General features: G+C 40.5%; 1 protein-coding gene and 1 long non-coding RNA gene across 24 annotated transcripts in view; one reads left to right on the plus strand and one right to left on the minus strand.

Annotated features, from left to right (window-relative positions):
- ARHGEF33 (Rho guanine nucleotide exchange factor 33) overlaps nucleotides 1-15234 on the minus strand; it is a 112199-nt gene that overhangs the window by 58635 nt on the left and 38330 nt on the right. For all 22 annotated transcript variants that reach the window (XR_011504088.1, XR_011504089.1, XR_011504087.1 and 19 more), the window contains 5 exons: nucleotides 14260-14484; nucleotides 9482-9611; nucleotides 3430-3562; nucleotides 1564-1647; nucleotides 313-396 (listed from right to left, as the gene is read on the minus strand). Coding sequence is in view for 19 of the 22 variants with exons in the window: in XM_070512220.1 (XP_070368321.1) it covers nucleotides 313-396; nucleotides 1564-1647; nucleotides 3430-3562; nucleotides 9482-9611; nucleotides 14260-14484 (656 nt within the window). In the remaining 3 variants the exon portion in view is untranslated. The remainder of the gene's footprint in view (nucleotides 1-312; nucleotides 397-1563; nucleotides 1648-3429; nucleotides 3563-9481; nucleotides 9612-14259; nucleotides 14485-15234) is intronic.
- LOC139045542 (uncharacterized) overlaps nucleotides 14781-15234 on the plus strand; it is a 31732-nt gene continuing 31278 nt past the window's right edge. The window contains exons 1-2 of one of the 2 annotated variants that reach the window (XR_011504090.1): nucleotides 14781-14885; nucleotides 14992-15224. This is a non-coding gene — a long non-coding RNA (uncharacterized lncRNA). Of the gene's footprint in view, nucleotides 14886-14991; nucleotides 15225-15234 lie in introns of those variants that run through there. The other variant, XR_011504091.1, reaches the window with a different exon arrangement.

The raw sequence follows: 15234 nt of genomic DNA on the forward strand, positions 1-15234 counted from the left end.
GAAGGGACTGAATAGGTACTCAGAGTCTAGCAGGAGCTGCTATAGAAAGATCCTGGATCAGCAGAGATGTGGACTGCTGGTAAATGCAGACTGTACTTCAAAGGCAGGCATCATGAACCAAAAGTTTTCAGAGATTGAGATTTTAGCTCATACCACAAGGTGGGGATGGAGTAATCATAACAATCTAAATTATTTAAATGCTTCTTTGAAATATTAATGATTCTTTGACCCTTTACAGTATTTCTCATTTGGAAGCCAAAAACAATTGTTTAGTGTGAAAATCGGTTTGGTGGCTTGCACAGCCATGCCTACCTGCAGATGTATCAGATATTCAGGGATGCGCTGGACTATGTGAAAAAACAGTGTGTAGATGTCAGATTTAATATCTTCATCACCCTGAATGAAAGAAAGGTAGAGTCACTCCTCAGTGTTCCTCCAGCTCTGGCTGCAGAACCCCAGAGTCAGCCCCACAAGAGTAGGAAAGGTTAACTCCCAGAGCGTTTTCTTCCTCTAGAGTGTCGTGAAGCATTGATATGTCATCAGAGAGGCCACTTGCTCAGGGACATACTCAAGGACACAACACTTCTCTAGCAGGAAGAATATCATATACTTGTTTTGAATCCACCCAACTTTCCAAACTAACCCTTCCTTGCCCCTCCCCCCATCTTAGCACACGCTAGACAGAAGTGGGTACTCAATAGATTGTATTTGAATTGAATGAATTCATCGAGGTTCTTCAGCAAGTAATCATTACAATGGTTTCCTAATAAGCACTAGGGTGGATTGGAGCCCCCTGAGAGTAGGCAAAGGAGTATGATTAGAAACTGAACAGCTGGCCTGGCAGCAGGAAACATGTTGGATTTTCTCCATGTCCCTTCTATTCTCTTCCTTTCCCTTTCTCAAATAGTTGCTGACTGCTGACATACAGTAGGCGTTATACGGGGTTGGCAGTAGTGGGAGGTTGATGTAGAAGGCTAATAAGACAGAGTCCCTCACCACTTGTGAAACTTGATGAACTCTTGGCTTTAGGGCTGCTGATACAGTTTTTTCCTATTGACCTAAAATAGCTAGAATTGTTATATATTTGTATGTGTTTATTGAGCATCTAATATATCACTTCAGTAGCAATACTTAAAGCAACATGACTAGAGCCACTTTATGATCTTATAAACTGACAGACACAGGATGACTTGAGTTTAATATTCAGTTTATATGAGTTGAATATTCAGATTCATATTGTCTGAGCCTAAAATGAAACAAAACCCTTCATACAGCATGCAAGCTGCAGCCTGAAGATCTTTGCTTAGAACCCCTGTTTACTTCATCTATACTTTCAGTGGAATGGAACACAGGGTCAGTAAGGGAGGGCAAGGATGAAATCAATGGCACTGATCCTTGAGTGAGTTCCTTTAACCCCAGGTAGGAGCATCAGTGGTTGTTCAAGCCATTCTCCAGCCTGGAAGACAAGCTCAGAGTGCATGTGCTGCATATCCTGCATGAATGAGCAACATCATATAGATAGATGTGTAAACAAAGGGCAGTGCACTCGTAGAGTTAACTTACCTCCTTCAGAACAACAACATGAACCAAGGAGATGCATTCCGGCAGGTCCCTCAGGTAGGCAACATAATAATCCAAAAAATTATTCTTGAAAACAAACACAAGAAATACATGGTAAGAACCTGGAAATAGGCATGATAACAACTAATATTTTTATAGAGTCATGTATATAAAAAAGGAGTATGGGGCCAACCATGTGACATAGTGCTTAAGTCTGATGGCTCCACTTCCACAGCCCTGCTTCACGGTTTCAGATCCCTTCTGTGGACCTACACGACTCATCAAGCCATGATGTGGCAGCAACCCACATACAAAATAGAGGAAGACTGGCACAGATGTTAGCTCAGGACTAATCTTCCTCATGCAAAAAAAGAGGAAGATTGGCTCAGAGTGAATCTTCCTCACCAAAAAAAAAAAAAGTAGTACTTTGCAGAGATTACTTTAATCACTCATTTAATGTGTTTATTAATATCTTTTTGGTTTTTTAATTCAGCTTTTAAAAAATCTTTTTGGTTTTAAGGTAGATATCCCTAAGGACTTGGGAACCAAAACTTAGTAGCCCAGCTTTAACAAGAGAAAGGGAAATGATAAACCAAGGCAGAGAGAAGGGATCATGTAAGTTGAAAAAGTATTTTTAAATTGTTAATAAAAATGCATATTTGTTTTTAAATTACTTTTAATTTCAATCTACATCTAAATGAGGAACTTGGTCCAACCCACCTCATAGGGTCTAGACCCGTGGTTCTCAACTTTTTTCACTAATTGCGTATTTCCACAAATTGCATATTTGCCTATCCAAATGCCCTCAGGAAAATAGTTCTCAGCTTCTGAAATTATATTCCCATAGATGTAACAATTCTCAGCCCAAGAAAGCATAGTAAATACAAACGAGTAAAAGTGATATTAGAGGGATAGCCCTACATTCACTCTAATCTATACAAGTAAATAATTTGCAAACTTTATATTATTACCCACAGTTGAGAATCATTGATATACAGAGGTTGATTGCAGGAACAATCTGGCTTGCGGACCAATTTTAATTAGTCCACACAATATTTTTAAAATAAGAAAATTTCACACAAAATTCTGGATTTCTAGCTTCTCTTAAAATATCAGAAGATCTGTCAACTCTAGTCCTTTTTTTCCTGCATGTAGTTGGGTAAAACTGAGTAGCTATTCCTTATAGAAAAGCATATATGCTCCACTTAAGCTCACTTTCCAGCAGTCCGTACTGTATGACATTCAGTTCACTTCCACTCATTTGTTTCACTATCTGGCCCCGTAGGCATTGAGTTAGAAACTTCCAGCCTGGATCATATTTCTTTGTAGAACATTGTAGAGATTTCAAAACTTAGCATCCATCCTTTCTCAAGGAGGTAAAAACAAGAAGCATTCAAGACAAATAGCTTAGAGATTTTTAAAAATCTCTAAGGAATGAAATTGTGTATGAAACTACATACATATATACAAACTCTCAAGTACTTATTTTATATGTATGTATAGATATATGTGTGTGTGTAAATATATTTATACAGATATACACACACACACACACATGAATACTCAATTATAGTACAGTAATTGAATACATTGGGCCATCACAGTACAGTGGAAAGTGATGAACTGGAAGTTGGAAGACTTGGGTTCTAGTCACATCTACAACTATCTAGCTGGCTGGGTGATTTCAGCAAAGTCTTAATTTCTTTGAAATTTATTTCATTATCTGTAGAATGAGAAGTTTAGACTAGATCTCAGCAGTTTTTCTAACTCTAAAATTCACTGATTCTAGATTCTCCATTAAGAGAAGCAGACAAGGAACACACAGATGCATATAATTCAAGTTTATAAAGGATTAAAAAAAAACCTTACCTCATCATTTGTTAACTTAAGAAATAAATCTCCAAGGACTCCTTGGCGCGGCCACTTCAGGACCCTTTCCTGCAGAGCATGAAGCAGATCCAGGTGCTGCTGGACAAGGTACCGTAAAGAGCCAGGGAAGAGGCTTGAAACGGAATAGAGAGAGGATCACACAAACCAGGTGGAGAGAAGAAAAGGCCCTACAAGCATTATGTGCAGCAGGTGCCATTTTCCCAGTCATTGAAAATATTCTGAGTCACAGGTTTCCATTGAGGATTTTAAAAAAAGGTTTGTCATTGTAGACCTCATAGCAGATATCCTCAGACTATAAAAAGACCCCTTTACCGATGGCTCCTATACAAATGTGTATTGAACTAACAAAGAGCACATCACTTGAACAGATGTTGTCAACCCAAACTAGTATATTCATTTATGTGACACTCAGTGGAAATTCTAAAGGAAATCTTTTTTTATTTTTTTTTTAAGATTGGCACCTGAGCTAACATCCATTGCCAATCTTTTTATTTCTTCTTCTTCTTCTTCTTCTTCTTCCAAAGTCCCCCAATTAGGCCAGCCCCATGGCTGAGTGGTTGGGTTTGTGTGCTCTGCTGCAGTAGCCAGGGTTTCACCAGTTCAGATCCCAGGTGTGGACATGGCACCACTCATTGGGCCATGCTGAGGCAGCGTCCCACATGCCACAACTAGAAAGACCCACAACTAGAATACACAACTATGTACTGGGGGGCTTTGGGGAGAAGAAGGAAAAAACTTTTTTTTAAAAAAAGCCCCTTCCAATGCATAGTTGTATATTCTAGTTGTAGGTCCTTCTGGTTGTGCTATGTGGGACGCTGCCTCAGCATGGCCCGATGAGCGGTGCCACGTCGGCGCCCAGGATCCGAACGGGCGAAAATCTGGGCCAGCGAAGCGGAGCACACGAACCCAACCACTCGGCCACAGGCCAGCTCCACTTTTTGATGTTTTAAAGTTACTCTCTCTTGTGCACTATAGTCTGTCTATTCTAATTAGTATTGTAGATAACAGCACTAAGGTAGCACTTGGTCATTCTCAGCTACTACATAGGAGACTGCTACTTAAGTAAGTAGGGAAATTTGTTTAAAGCTGACAACTAAAAGCTCAGGGGGTAGGAGTATGAAAGTGTTCCTTTTCTCCTCTCTTTTGAAAGCTTCTAAGAGTAATTCTGGGCAAGGACAGAGTCTTCCCTGGCGAGGCTACAGACTAGGCCTGGCCTGCTATTCCCTGGAGTTGCACAGAGCTCCCTTACTATTATCATATTCTGCTCCCCTATCTCTCAATGTGCCTCATTATTTCAGAAGAAGTGAAGGGAGGAAGAGAGAAGTCAGAGAAGGATGGGATGGAGAGGAGAGCTAGAAAGAGAATCATGGGGGAAGAAAAATGCGGACTGGATGTAGAAGGGTAGGGTGATCAGAGGTATATAGGAATGAGGAAGGAGGAAAGAGAAGGAATTGGAGTCTTGTTGGGCCACAGCAAGAATCTGAACTCTAACTTGATGACTTAGGGGAATTGAAAGTATGTTCCCTCATCTTTCAAGATCACAAGTTTAACAAAGATGAAAGTGATGACCTGCTTGTCATGGAGAGCCGAACTTATTTGGATATTTCCCCAGGATCTAATTAGAGTGTTTTGCCAACCCTGAACAAGCAGATCTTTGTAGAGAACAGTACCAAAGACACCAGTTTGGGAGGAGGTTTTTCCAAGTAGAGCAAAGACTCCCCTGGGGCTGCAGCTCAGAGAAGACACACAAACACCAGAATAGTGTACACAGCCCCCTCTGAAAAGATATAAGGATTCCTTCCACTCCTATCTTCCGCCCCTCCATCTCCTATACCGTGAGTCTCCATGTATGTGAAGCCAGCTGATCTGTAAGCACAAGAGGAGAGGCCTCCTCATCAGAGCTCATGCGGCTAGTGCAGTGGGCTTGGAGATCTAAGTAATCCCTGTCCAGATCAGAGAGAATTCAGGCTGGTGGCTAGGACACAGTTTGACTGGGAGAAGACCATAAAACTGATGGAGAAAAGCACAGCTGATCAAGCTGAAAGAGTGAAACATTGCACCAGCAAAATATCTACAAGTGAAAGATTCTCCCCACCCAGAGGCTATTGATGACTTTGAGTAATATTCCTGGTGTGACACCGAAAGATGTTAGGGCACTATGGTGAGAGCTGACCTTGTGATGGGTTCTCCATATAGGTTATGTAATATGTCTTGGATTCTCTCTTCTCTTTTTCTTTCCTTTCCTCTTCTCTCCTTTCCCTTTCTTTTTTTTTTTTTATTTTTTTATTTTTTTAAAGATTTTATTTTTTCCTTTTTCTCCCCAAAACCCCCTGGTACATAGTTGTATATTCTTCGTTGTGGGTTCTTCTAGTTGTGGCATGTGGGACGCTGCCTCAGCGTGGTCTGATGAGCAGTGCCATGTCCGCGCCCAGGATTCGAACCAACGAAACACTGGGCCACCTGCAGCGGAGCGCGCGAACTTAACCACTCGGCCACGGGGCCAGCCCCTCCCTTTCTTTTTTTTCTTTCAAGAAATCTGCCTTCTGCTACACTGTGCCAGTGTATATGCAGGGTTGGAGAGCTGATATCAACATCCTTCTGGACTGTCCACTGGGGTAATAGCTTGAGATTTCAGGGTGGGGTCAGAGAAGGCTAACGCTCCCATCAAGTATAGCGGAAGCACATAAGTTACAGGAAGAGCGATGACCTACAGTGGCTTCTATACCAAATATTGAAAACAGGCTTTAAAATCTTTATATTAATTTAATAAGGATATTATTTGAAATTTGGGAGGAGTGTGGAGGAGGTGAACCAGGAGATGGAGAGCAGAGGGAGAAAGAAGTCGAGAAGTATAGACACGCTTGACCTATTTCATTCTTTTGCCTGGAGCCAGACTCGACTCCCAGAAGAAACTTTTTGACAATGATGAAAGTATTAAGTGCTCAACTTCTTGTCTGTTTCCTACTGGGGGTGAAATTATGGCAACGCAAATAGTTTATTCTTTTTAAAGCCTTCAAAGTAATTTCAACTCCCACAATACAGTACTTAATGAGGGAAATAAACTAAAAGCAATGAAGAAAAATCCAGTTATAGTTTCAAATTAATAACTTAGCTCTTGCCAGTTCACTTTTAGGCCAAAGTAACTCCTGAGCTTCAGCAGCAGGATGTAACCAAATTTGATGGGCATCGATAATGAAACATGTGCCACCTGGTGGTGATCTGTAGCATACAGCTTATTGAGTTGGTGCATGTGGCGCCCGAGTTTAGTTTATAAATCTAACTGGCAATCCTGTCAAGCTGACTTTGTCCCTCCCCACAGGCGTTCAGACAGGGCTGTTTGATCCTGAGGTTGTGGCTCTATCTGGGTGAATCAGACAGAAAAAGCCAAGAACTCCAACTTCTGTGATATTCCAACAAATGAGCAACAGCCCACAAGATCCACTCAGGCTTCAGCTGGCAGCCTGTGCCCCGCAGCTTCCAGCTCTTTCAGCCAGAGGCAGGGCTGACTAGAAAAGGGCAGAGGAGGCTCTTGAGCACTTCACTTTTTTCTAGGGAAAACCCGAAGTTTTATCTTATAGGTTTGAGAAGATATGACAACCTCAGGTTTGAGGGTCAGGTTGTAGCCATGGTGGATGTTATTTTCACCCCCAGGTGACTTCTCAACAGGAGAAAAAAAGTGCTGAAGGCTTGTGGTTTGTAACGGGAAAGGTAGTACATGTTAATAAATTTATTTTAATCTTTGCATGGGGAAAAATATCCACAGGGAAAAGGAGTGGTCTCATTGCATTCTGTATTTCATTCCACTGGTCTATTTAATGTACACATAGAGGCTTCAGAAAAGCTTGGAAAAAAGAAGTATGGTGAGTGAAGAAGGATAATGAAAATCTAACCCAAGGGTGGAAAGATGGCAACAGCGCAATGCTCAGAACCAGAAACCTCATAGTAGTACTAAGAGTATTGAGTTGAAGGTTTTCTCTTCTTGTTCTATGAGAAGAAAAGAGGTTAGCTTTGTAATAACTTAAATGAGTAGCATTATCATGAATATGAGAAATAACTGTTATCTTACTTTCATTGAGGATTATGTGGCAGTTTTGATTTTTTTTAACCTCAAGATGTGGGGGAAAGTTCCACTCCTTCCTCAGTAATGCATCATAAGAGAACATCTTAGAGAACCAGGAAGTGACAGCAGGTAGAAAAGAGCTTCAGTGAGCTAAGAACCTATCCAGTATCCCTACTTGATAAATCAGCTGGGAGCTGAAGGAAAAGCTTATAGGCTATTAAGAGGAAGCCTGAGTGTTGAAATAGGGAGAGACAGAAAGGTTGCTTCTGTTTATCTGAGAAACTGGACATATTACTGTTAGTCAGGGTGGTTTCTTTGAAACCGTGAGGTACTCAGAGAAGCAGTGTGATGTTGAAAGAGCACAAGGTACAGGGCCAGCCAGGCCTGGGTTTGAATTCTGGCACTAATTGGCTGTGAGGCTTTAAACTCTGGACCTTCGTTTCTTCATCTATAAGGTAGGACTCACAGGGTTCTTGTGAAGATTTCGTGAAGTTATAAATGAGGTATCTAGCACAAGACCTGGTTCCTGTGATCCAGAGTAAACAATCCCCTCTTTCTCTCTCATTGCCTGGTCCCTAAATTTTCACAGACTAGAGAGAGATGCTGCTGGCTTAGAATCTTAGATGCGGAGCAAAGCCGCACCGAAAGGTAGACTCGGCTTTAGACTTGATAATGTAAACTGAGCAGGTGTTTGGCAACAGCAAGATAGCTAGAGGCCATAGAGACTTCTCAGAGGGCTGAAGGGGCAATCTGGGAGGGTGGGACAAGCTGGATTGGGGTCTAGAAGGGGGAAGGAATTAAGTGGTCAGATGGAGAAGGAAGGACCAACGAGACTCTGGGTGGCCACTGAGAGAAAGTGAAGCCCAGTCCAGAGCCACTATTGCTCACATCTTTAGCTGTGCTGTATTACCCTTTCTGTTTGTTGTTACTTTCTATTTTGTTTACCTCAGTTTTGCAGTAAAATAATTCTTGAAAATAGTCAAGCCGCTTGTGGGTTTGTCAGAGAATACTTTCTCACTTCAGTCATTCAGATAGGTGAGCATTGTGCTTTGGTAACGTGGTATATTCTGACAGCTGCAAAGCCAAGTAAAACTGGGGGGATAATAAGGAGCAGGAAAACACAATTAGGGGCCTCCCTAGGTAGAGTCAATTTGTGAACCACCAGTGTATATTACCTGAGAGAATATTTAAAGTAATAATGCTACATTTGTCCATAATAGTCCATAATCCAGACTTTCCATTGTTTGGATTGGCTTTTTCCTCAATTAATCTGGATTATTACATCTTCATTACATTAGTCTTTTCCACCGAATCATTGTTTCCTCCTTCCTGCTTTCTCCCAACAGAGAGGGAAGCAGAGAAAATCTAAATATTATGAACGGATATAGATGGAGGAGGCTTGTCACTTGTCACTCATGCTAGCAGGAGGCTAGCATGCTCTTACACTACACTGCAGACCTTTGGAAGCATTGCCCCACGACGCAGGTATACACACACACACAACACCACAGACTCATGCGTTATCCAGCACGATGGGATCACCTGAACGCATCATAAGAAAGGTCCAAGTTCAGAGTTACATCAGCCCTGTGTCATTTATCTAATGGCCACTTAGTGCTTCAGACCTCCACTGCATCCGTTCCCTTGTACCTCCAGGACACCCGTTATCCCCAGAGGACATGCAGATGGCAATAGAGAGCAGTGCCTTCTCTCCATAGGATTTATTCTCCTTTTAGGTTCTTAATAGACACGCCAGAGACACTGAAGGCCCAGGAGACTATACTCATTTTCTTATCTGCTGAAAATCTAAACTTGAGACTTGCCAGGGGTTACCTGCTGTCACTTCCTATTCTCTTTTCAAAAACTATTTCTGGAACTCTTCACAGGTCCCAGAATTCCCAAAGTGGAAACAAACAACTTACCTTAAATATTAATCAATCTGAAAAGCAAAGGCAATGAACACATGGATACCTTCTCTCTTTTGAATTCCTCTTTCCGTCTGACCCCTGGAATGTTGCCTTGATCTTCAGGATCAGAGAGATGTTAATGACGTATTTTCTTTCTGATTCAAGCAGTTCTAGAGCCACAGTCTGTCTTTTCGCTTTAAAAATAAACCAAAAGAGGGAATTTTTGTTAACCCCTCCTTCTCAAAACCCTCCTAAATGATAGAAAGCAATAAAAAGATGTGGAAAGCAATAAAAGAGACAGCAAGTTTTTGGAAGATGGAAAACGGGATGGAGGCATGGTAAATAATTCAGCAGAGTACAGGACACAAGACCTTGGTGTTCTCATCTGCTGAGATGCAGAAAGGCTCAAGGATTGGAGGCACCACAGAAAGTATAAGTAAGGGGCAATGCTGAAAACAGGAGACATAGTCTACATAAAGTGCAATCGAATTTCCAGTTCCCCACTCCAATGCCAGATGGCTTCCTCATTTGCACCCCATGGGAAATGAGAAAAATTAAACTAGAGAAGCCCTGCTCTCTAGGACCTGGGTGAAAGACAGCAGACATAGCAGAGTCAGAGTTGAGATGCTAAAATGAAAATAAAAGGATTCAGAGAAGGCTTGCATACTCAACACGGAGATTCCCCTCAGCCCCTTTCCCTGCAGGTCCCAGAATGCCAGCAGCCACACTTATACTCTCCAGGCAAGAGACTGGAGCATCTTCCACTGGAGAAGCTGAACTGCCCAAGGGAAAAAGGCTAGAGACACTGACTCAAAGAGGTCACCTATCCAAAAGTTAATTTGCAGGCTGATTGGCCCATAATGAAGCCTACATATCGATAAGTTTGGCCAATACAGACTTTTCAGGTTTGTTTTTATTTAGGGCCTCTCTCTTAGATATAAGTAATTAGCTATGGATCCTCAGACATTCGAATCAAGCTTACACTGTAAAAGAAAGAGAAGAAAAAGTGTATACACGTATATTTTTTGAAATGGGGAGGGGGAACCCTGAATAAACAGACAATGCAGGAACAAAAGAAAATTTTTTTAAAATCTTATAATTTATATCCTCAAAAAGATATGAGAAAAATATTCTAGCATTTAATAATTATAAGATGCTAATTTTTTTAAAAAACAAAATAATCCAAAAAAAGAAGAAGAAACTTTTTGGTATTTTTAAAAGATAAAAGAGTAGAAGATAAAGTCCAGGAAATCTCTTGCCTCCCTCTCTCCCCTCCCCAAAAAGAAAGAGATGTATTGAAGAAAAATAGAAGAGAATAAGATGGCAGTAGAGGAAATCAATCCAGGAAATCTGACATCAAATTAGCAGTAGTTTCAGAAAAAGGAAAGAAAATGGATGAGAAGATATTATCAAATTAATAATAGACAAAAAATACCAGGACACGTATTTCCAGAGGAAAAGGCCCATTGTGTTCTGCATAAATAATGAAAAAGAGGCACATCATTGTAAGGTACACTAGATTACTGTGAAACTTTAGCACACTAAAGATAAAGAGAAGATCCTAAAAGTTACCAGGGAGAAAAATCAGGTAACTTATAAAGGACTGGAGATCAGAATGGTATTGGACTTTCCAATAACCACATTAGAAGTTAGAAGACAATGGAATAATTGTTTCAAAATGATGAGGGAAAATGATTTTCTATTCAATTAAATTATCAACATTTGTGCAAGTATGCAGAAGCTGCTGGATGATGGTTTCCGTCAAAACAAGGAGTAGCTGAGGAAGGACACACAAGATTTAAAAACACACACACAGAGGAATCTAACATAAGAGAAAGATGAAGGGAATTTCTAGGAAGCCTGGGAAGTCCTTGGATGGTAGCAGTGCAATGGGCCAGAATGGAGTAGGGTGACAGAGGTCTCTAGGACAAATGCTTTAAAAATAAAAAGAATGTAAATGATAGATTTTCTGTGAATTGCTAAGAAAATTTGAAAATATCTATGTAAATGGAAACGTATACCATGTTCTTCAATTGGAGGACTCAGTACTCTCAAGATGTCAATTCTCTGCTAATTGGAATAAAAGAATATAGAATCTAGAATTAGACCCACCCATATATGATCACTGGACCGTCCCTAGGCAATTCAACGTGGAAAGGAAAGTCTTTTCAGTAAACAGTGCTGAGGCAACTGGACAGCTATATGGGGGAAAAAAATGAACCTGAACTCCTTCCTCACACGACACATCAAAATTTATCCGTTATTAAGTCATAGACCTAATTGTGAAAGCTAAAATCTTTACAACCTTTGGATAGCAAAGATTTCTTGGAAGCACACACAAATCAAAATTGAACTTCATCAAAACTAAAAAGCTCTGTTCATCAGAAGACTATTAAGAAAGTGAAAAAGCAAGCCAAAAACTGGAGTAAAATATTCTTTTTTTGTTAAGGAAGATTAGCCCTGAGCTAACATCTGCAGCCAATCCTCCTCTTTCTGCTGAGGAAGACTGGCCCTGAGCTAACATCCATGCCCATCTTCCTCTACCTTATATGTGGGACGCCTACCACAGCATGGCTAGCCAAGCAGTGCCATGTCCGCACCCAGGATCCGGGCCGGTGAACCCCAGGCCGCCGAAGTGGAATGTGGGCACTTAACCGCTGCACCACTAGGCCAGCCCCTGGAGTAAAATATTCTTAATACATGTATCTGACAAAGAACTCATATTCAAAACATATTAAGAAATCCTGCTAACAGACAATAAAAAGATAAACAACCCAATTTAAAAGTTGGACAAAGGACTTTTAGGAGCTTCATAAAAGAAGATATATGTATCCCATAAGCATATGAAAAGATGCTCAACATCATTAGTCGTCAGGGAAGTGCAAATTAAAACTACAATATGATACCCGTACGCTACGAGAAAGGCTCAAATTAAAGACTGACCATGCTAAATACGGGGAAGGGTGTGAAGCAACCGGAACTCTCAGACGTCACTGGTGAGAACATAAAATGTTCCAACCACTTTTGTAAGCTGCTTGATGTTTTCTTTTAAAATTAAACATAATCCTATCTTATAACCTAAAGATTCTACTCCTAGGTATACTCCCAAGAGAAATGAGGGCATACATCCTAAAGAAGATTAGTACAAGAACATTCGTAGCAGTTTTATTCATAATAGCTCTAAACTGGAAACAATCCAAATGTCCATCAACAGGAGAATGGGTAAAGAAATTGTGGTAAATTTATTCAATGTGACTAATAAAAAGGAAAGAACCACTGAATGAATTACACATAACACATTACATTGGGAGAAAGAAGCCAGACACAAAAGACTACACACTGTATTATTCCATTTACATCCAGTTCAAGAGCAGACAAAACTAATTTATGGTGAGAGAAGTCAGAATAGTGGTTCTGTGGGTGGGTATTGACTGGAAAGTTGCATGACAGAACATTCTAGGGTAATAGAAATAGCATATATCACGGTCTGGGTAGTGGTCAAAAGAGGGTTTACATATATAGAAAGTCAATGAGCTTAAACTAAGGCTTTGTGAATTTTAGTCTATATAAATTAACCGTCAATAAAGTACTGATAAAAAAAAAAGCAGGATAAACTTTTTTAAAACATGGGAGCAAGTACCAGAAGAAACTGTTGAAAGAATTTAAAGTGGTGGCTGCTGTTCTTTGTAACACACCTTTTTGTTTATTTTCATGTATTTGATAATAAAAAATAATTTTAAAAAATTACCTCCCACAGAAAAAGGAACTCTCATACACTGCTGGTGGGAATGCAAACCAGTGCAGCCACTATAGAAAACAGTATGGAGATTTCTCAAAAAATTAAAAATAGAACTACCTTATAACCCAGCCATCCCAGTACCGAGTATCTATCCAAAGAACTTGAAATCAGCAATTCCAAAAGTCCCATGCACCTCTATGTTCGTTGCAGCATTATTTACAATAGCCAAGACGTGGAAGCAACCTAAATGCCCGTCAACCAATGATTGGATAAAGAAGATATGGTATATATATATATATATATATACACAACGGAATACAACTCAGCCATAAAAAAAGATAAAATCATCCCATTCACAACAATATGGATGGACCTTGAAGGTATTATGTTAAGCGAAATAAGCCAGATAGAGAAAGACGAACTCTGTATGACTCCACTCATAGGTGGAAGTTAAACACAGAGACAAAGAGAACTAATTGGTGGTTACCAGGGGAAAGAGGGGGTGGGGGGAGGGCACAAAGGGGGGAGTGGTGCCCCTACAACATGACTAACGATAGTGTACAACTGAAATTTCACAAGGTTGTAAAAAAAAAAACCAAAAAACAGAACAAAACAAAAAAAATTACCGCCCACAAAATAGTTGGAGGGAAATACCATTGTTTGACATGTAGTAAGTGTTCAGTAAGGACTGATGATTTGAAGGAAAGGAAGGAGGGAAGAAAGGATGGAGGAAGGGAGAACAGACCCTGTCACAGTGTTGGACATTTTGGTGGTAGACACAAGATTCATATATTGAAAATTCCGCATCACTGAATAAGTGGCTCACAAAATTCTGCCCTCTTCTCCACCAACCTTATGCCTTTTTTTCCCCAAAGCACTACATTACTAAGTGTCATGGATACCCAGAACCAAGGTGGTAGTCCCAGCTGGCCATGTGACCTCAAGTGGGGCCCTTCACCTCTGTAGGCTTTAGTTTGTTCATCTGAAGAGGAAACCAGAGAGAAGGTGGTCTTGTATGTCCACTGAATCTAAATTGCAAGGATTCTAGCCCTTAGGTTTCCTGCTCTTTAAAATTTCAGCCTCCATTCCCCCTTGGAACTTACCAGCTAGAGAGGTTTCACATAATACATTTTCCAAGGAGCTGTGTCTGCCCTGGCTAGTTTCCTTGAGTTTATCTGGGTGGTCTTTTGTGACGTATTCCTCACCCCATTCTTTACCATCCTTAAGTTGCCTCCATACACCAGATGGGAGATGGCCCTTGGATTGGATATCAGCTGAGAGGCAAGACTTAAGGTTTTCTTCTGCTTCTGGAGTTGTTGGGTTCATTCCTGAAAAATAATACCTGCCATCACGATCTGACTTAAAAAAAGAATTGTATTTGTTACTAACTCTTAAATATTATACCCCTGTTTAGTGACAACTATCTCTTGAGAATTAAATATATCAATTAAGGATTAAAAGTCTTCACAGTGGCAAAGGATTGCCTTTCTCTGTTTCTGGTCTATACATCCTCTACTCTTTGTATGTAGTGTCTACTAAATAAGGAATTAAAAAAAATAAATTTATAAAATAATATAATTAGCTTATAGTACTATCTATTGGCTCCTCATATTTGCTTCCTTTCAGGTGCTTCCTTTCACACTACGAAAGAAAATACAGAAAGAGGAGGAAGAACAGTGCTAAAGATGATGTTGTCTTTTGAAATTTGTCCTCCTCGGCCCTGATGATGGTAAGTTGCAGAAAGGAAGGAGGAAGGGAGAGAGGGGAGATGAAATAATTTATAAAATTCTGGTGAATTGTCTATTAAGTAAATTATTTTATTTATTTATTTTGAGGAACAGTGGCCCTGAGCTAACTACTGCCAGTGCTCCTCTTTTTTGCTGAGGAAGACTGGCCCTGAGCTAACATCCATGCCCATCTTCCTCTACTTTATACATGGGACGCCTACCACAGCATGGCATGCCAAGCAGTGCCATGTCCGCACCCAGGATCTGAACCAGCAAACGCCGGGCAGCTGAGAAGCGGAATGTGCGAACAGAACCACTGCGCCACCGGGCCAGCCCCATAAGTAAATAATT

This window comes from Equus asinus, chromosome 6 (genome assembly GCF_041296235.1).
Source record: "Equus asinus isolate D_3611 breed Donkey chromosome 6, EquAss-T2T_v2, whole genome shotgun sequence".
In the NCBI taxonomy this organism is placed as follows: Eukaryota; Metazoa; Chordata; class Mammalia; order Perissodactyla; family Equidae; genus Equus; species Equus asinus.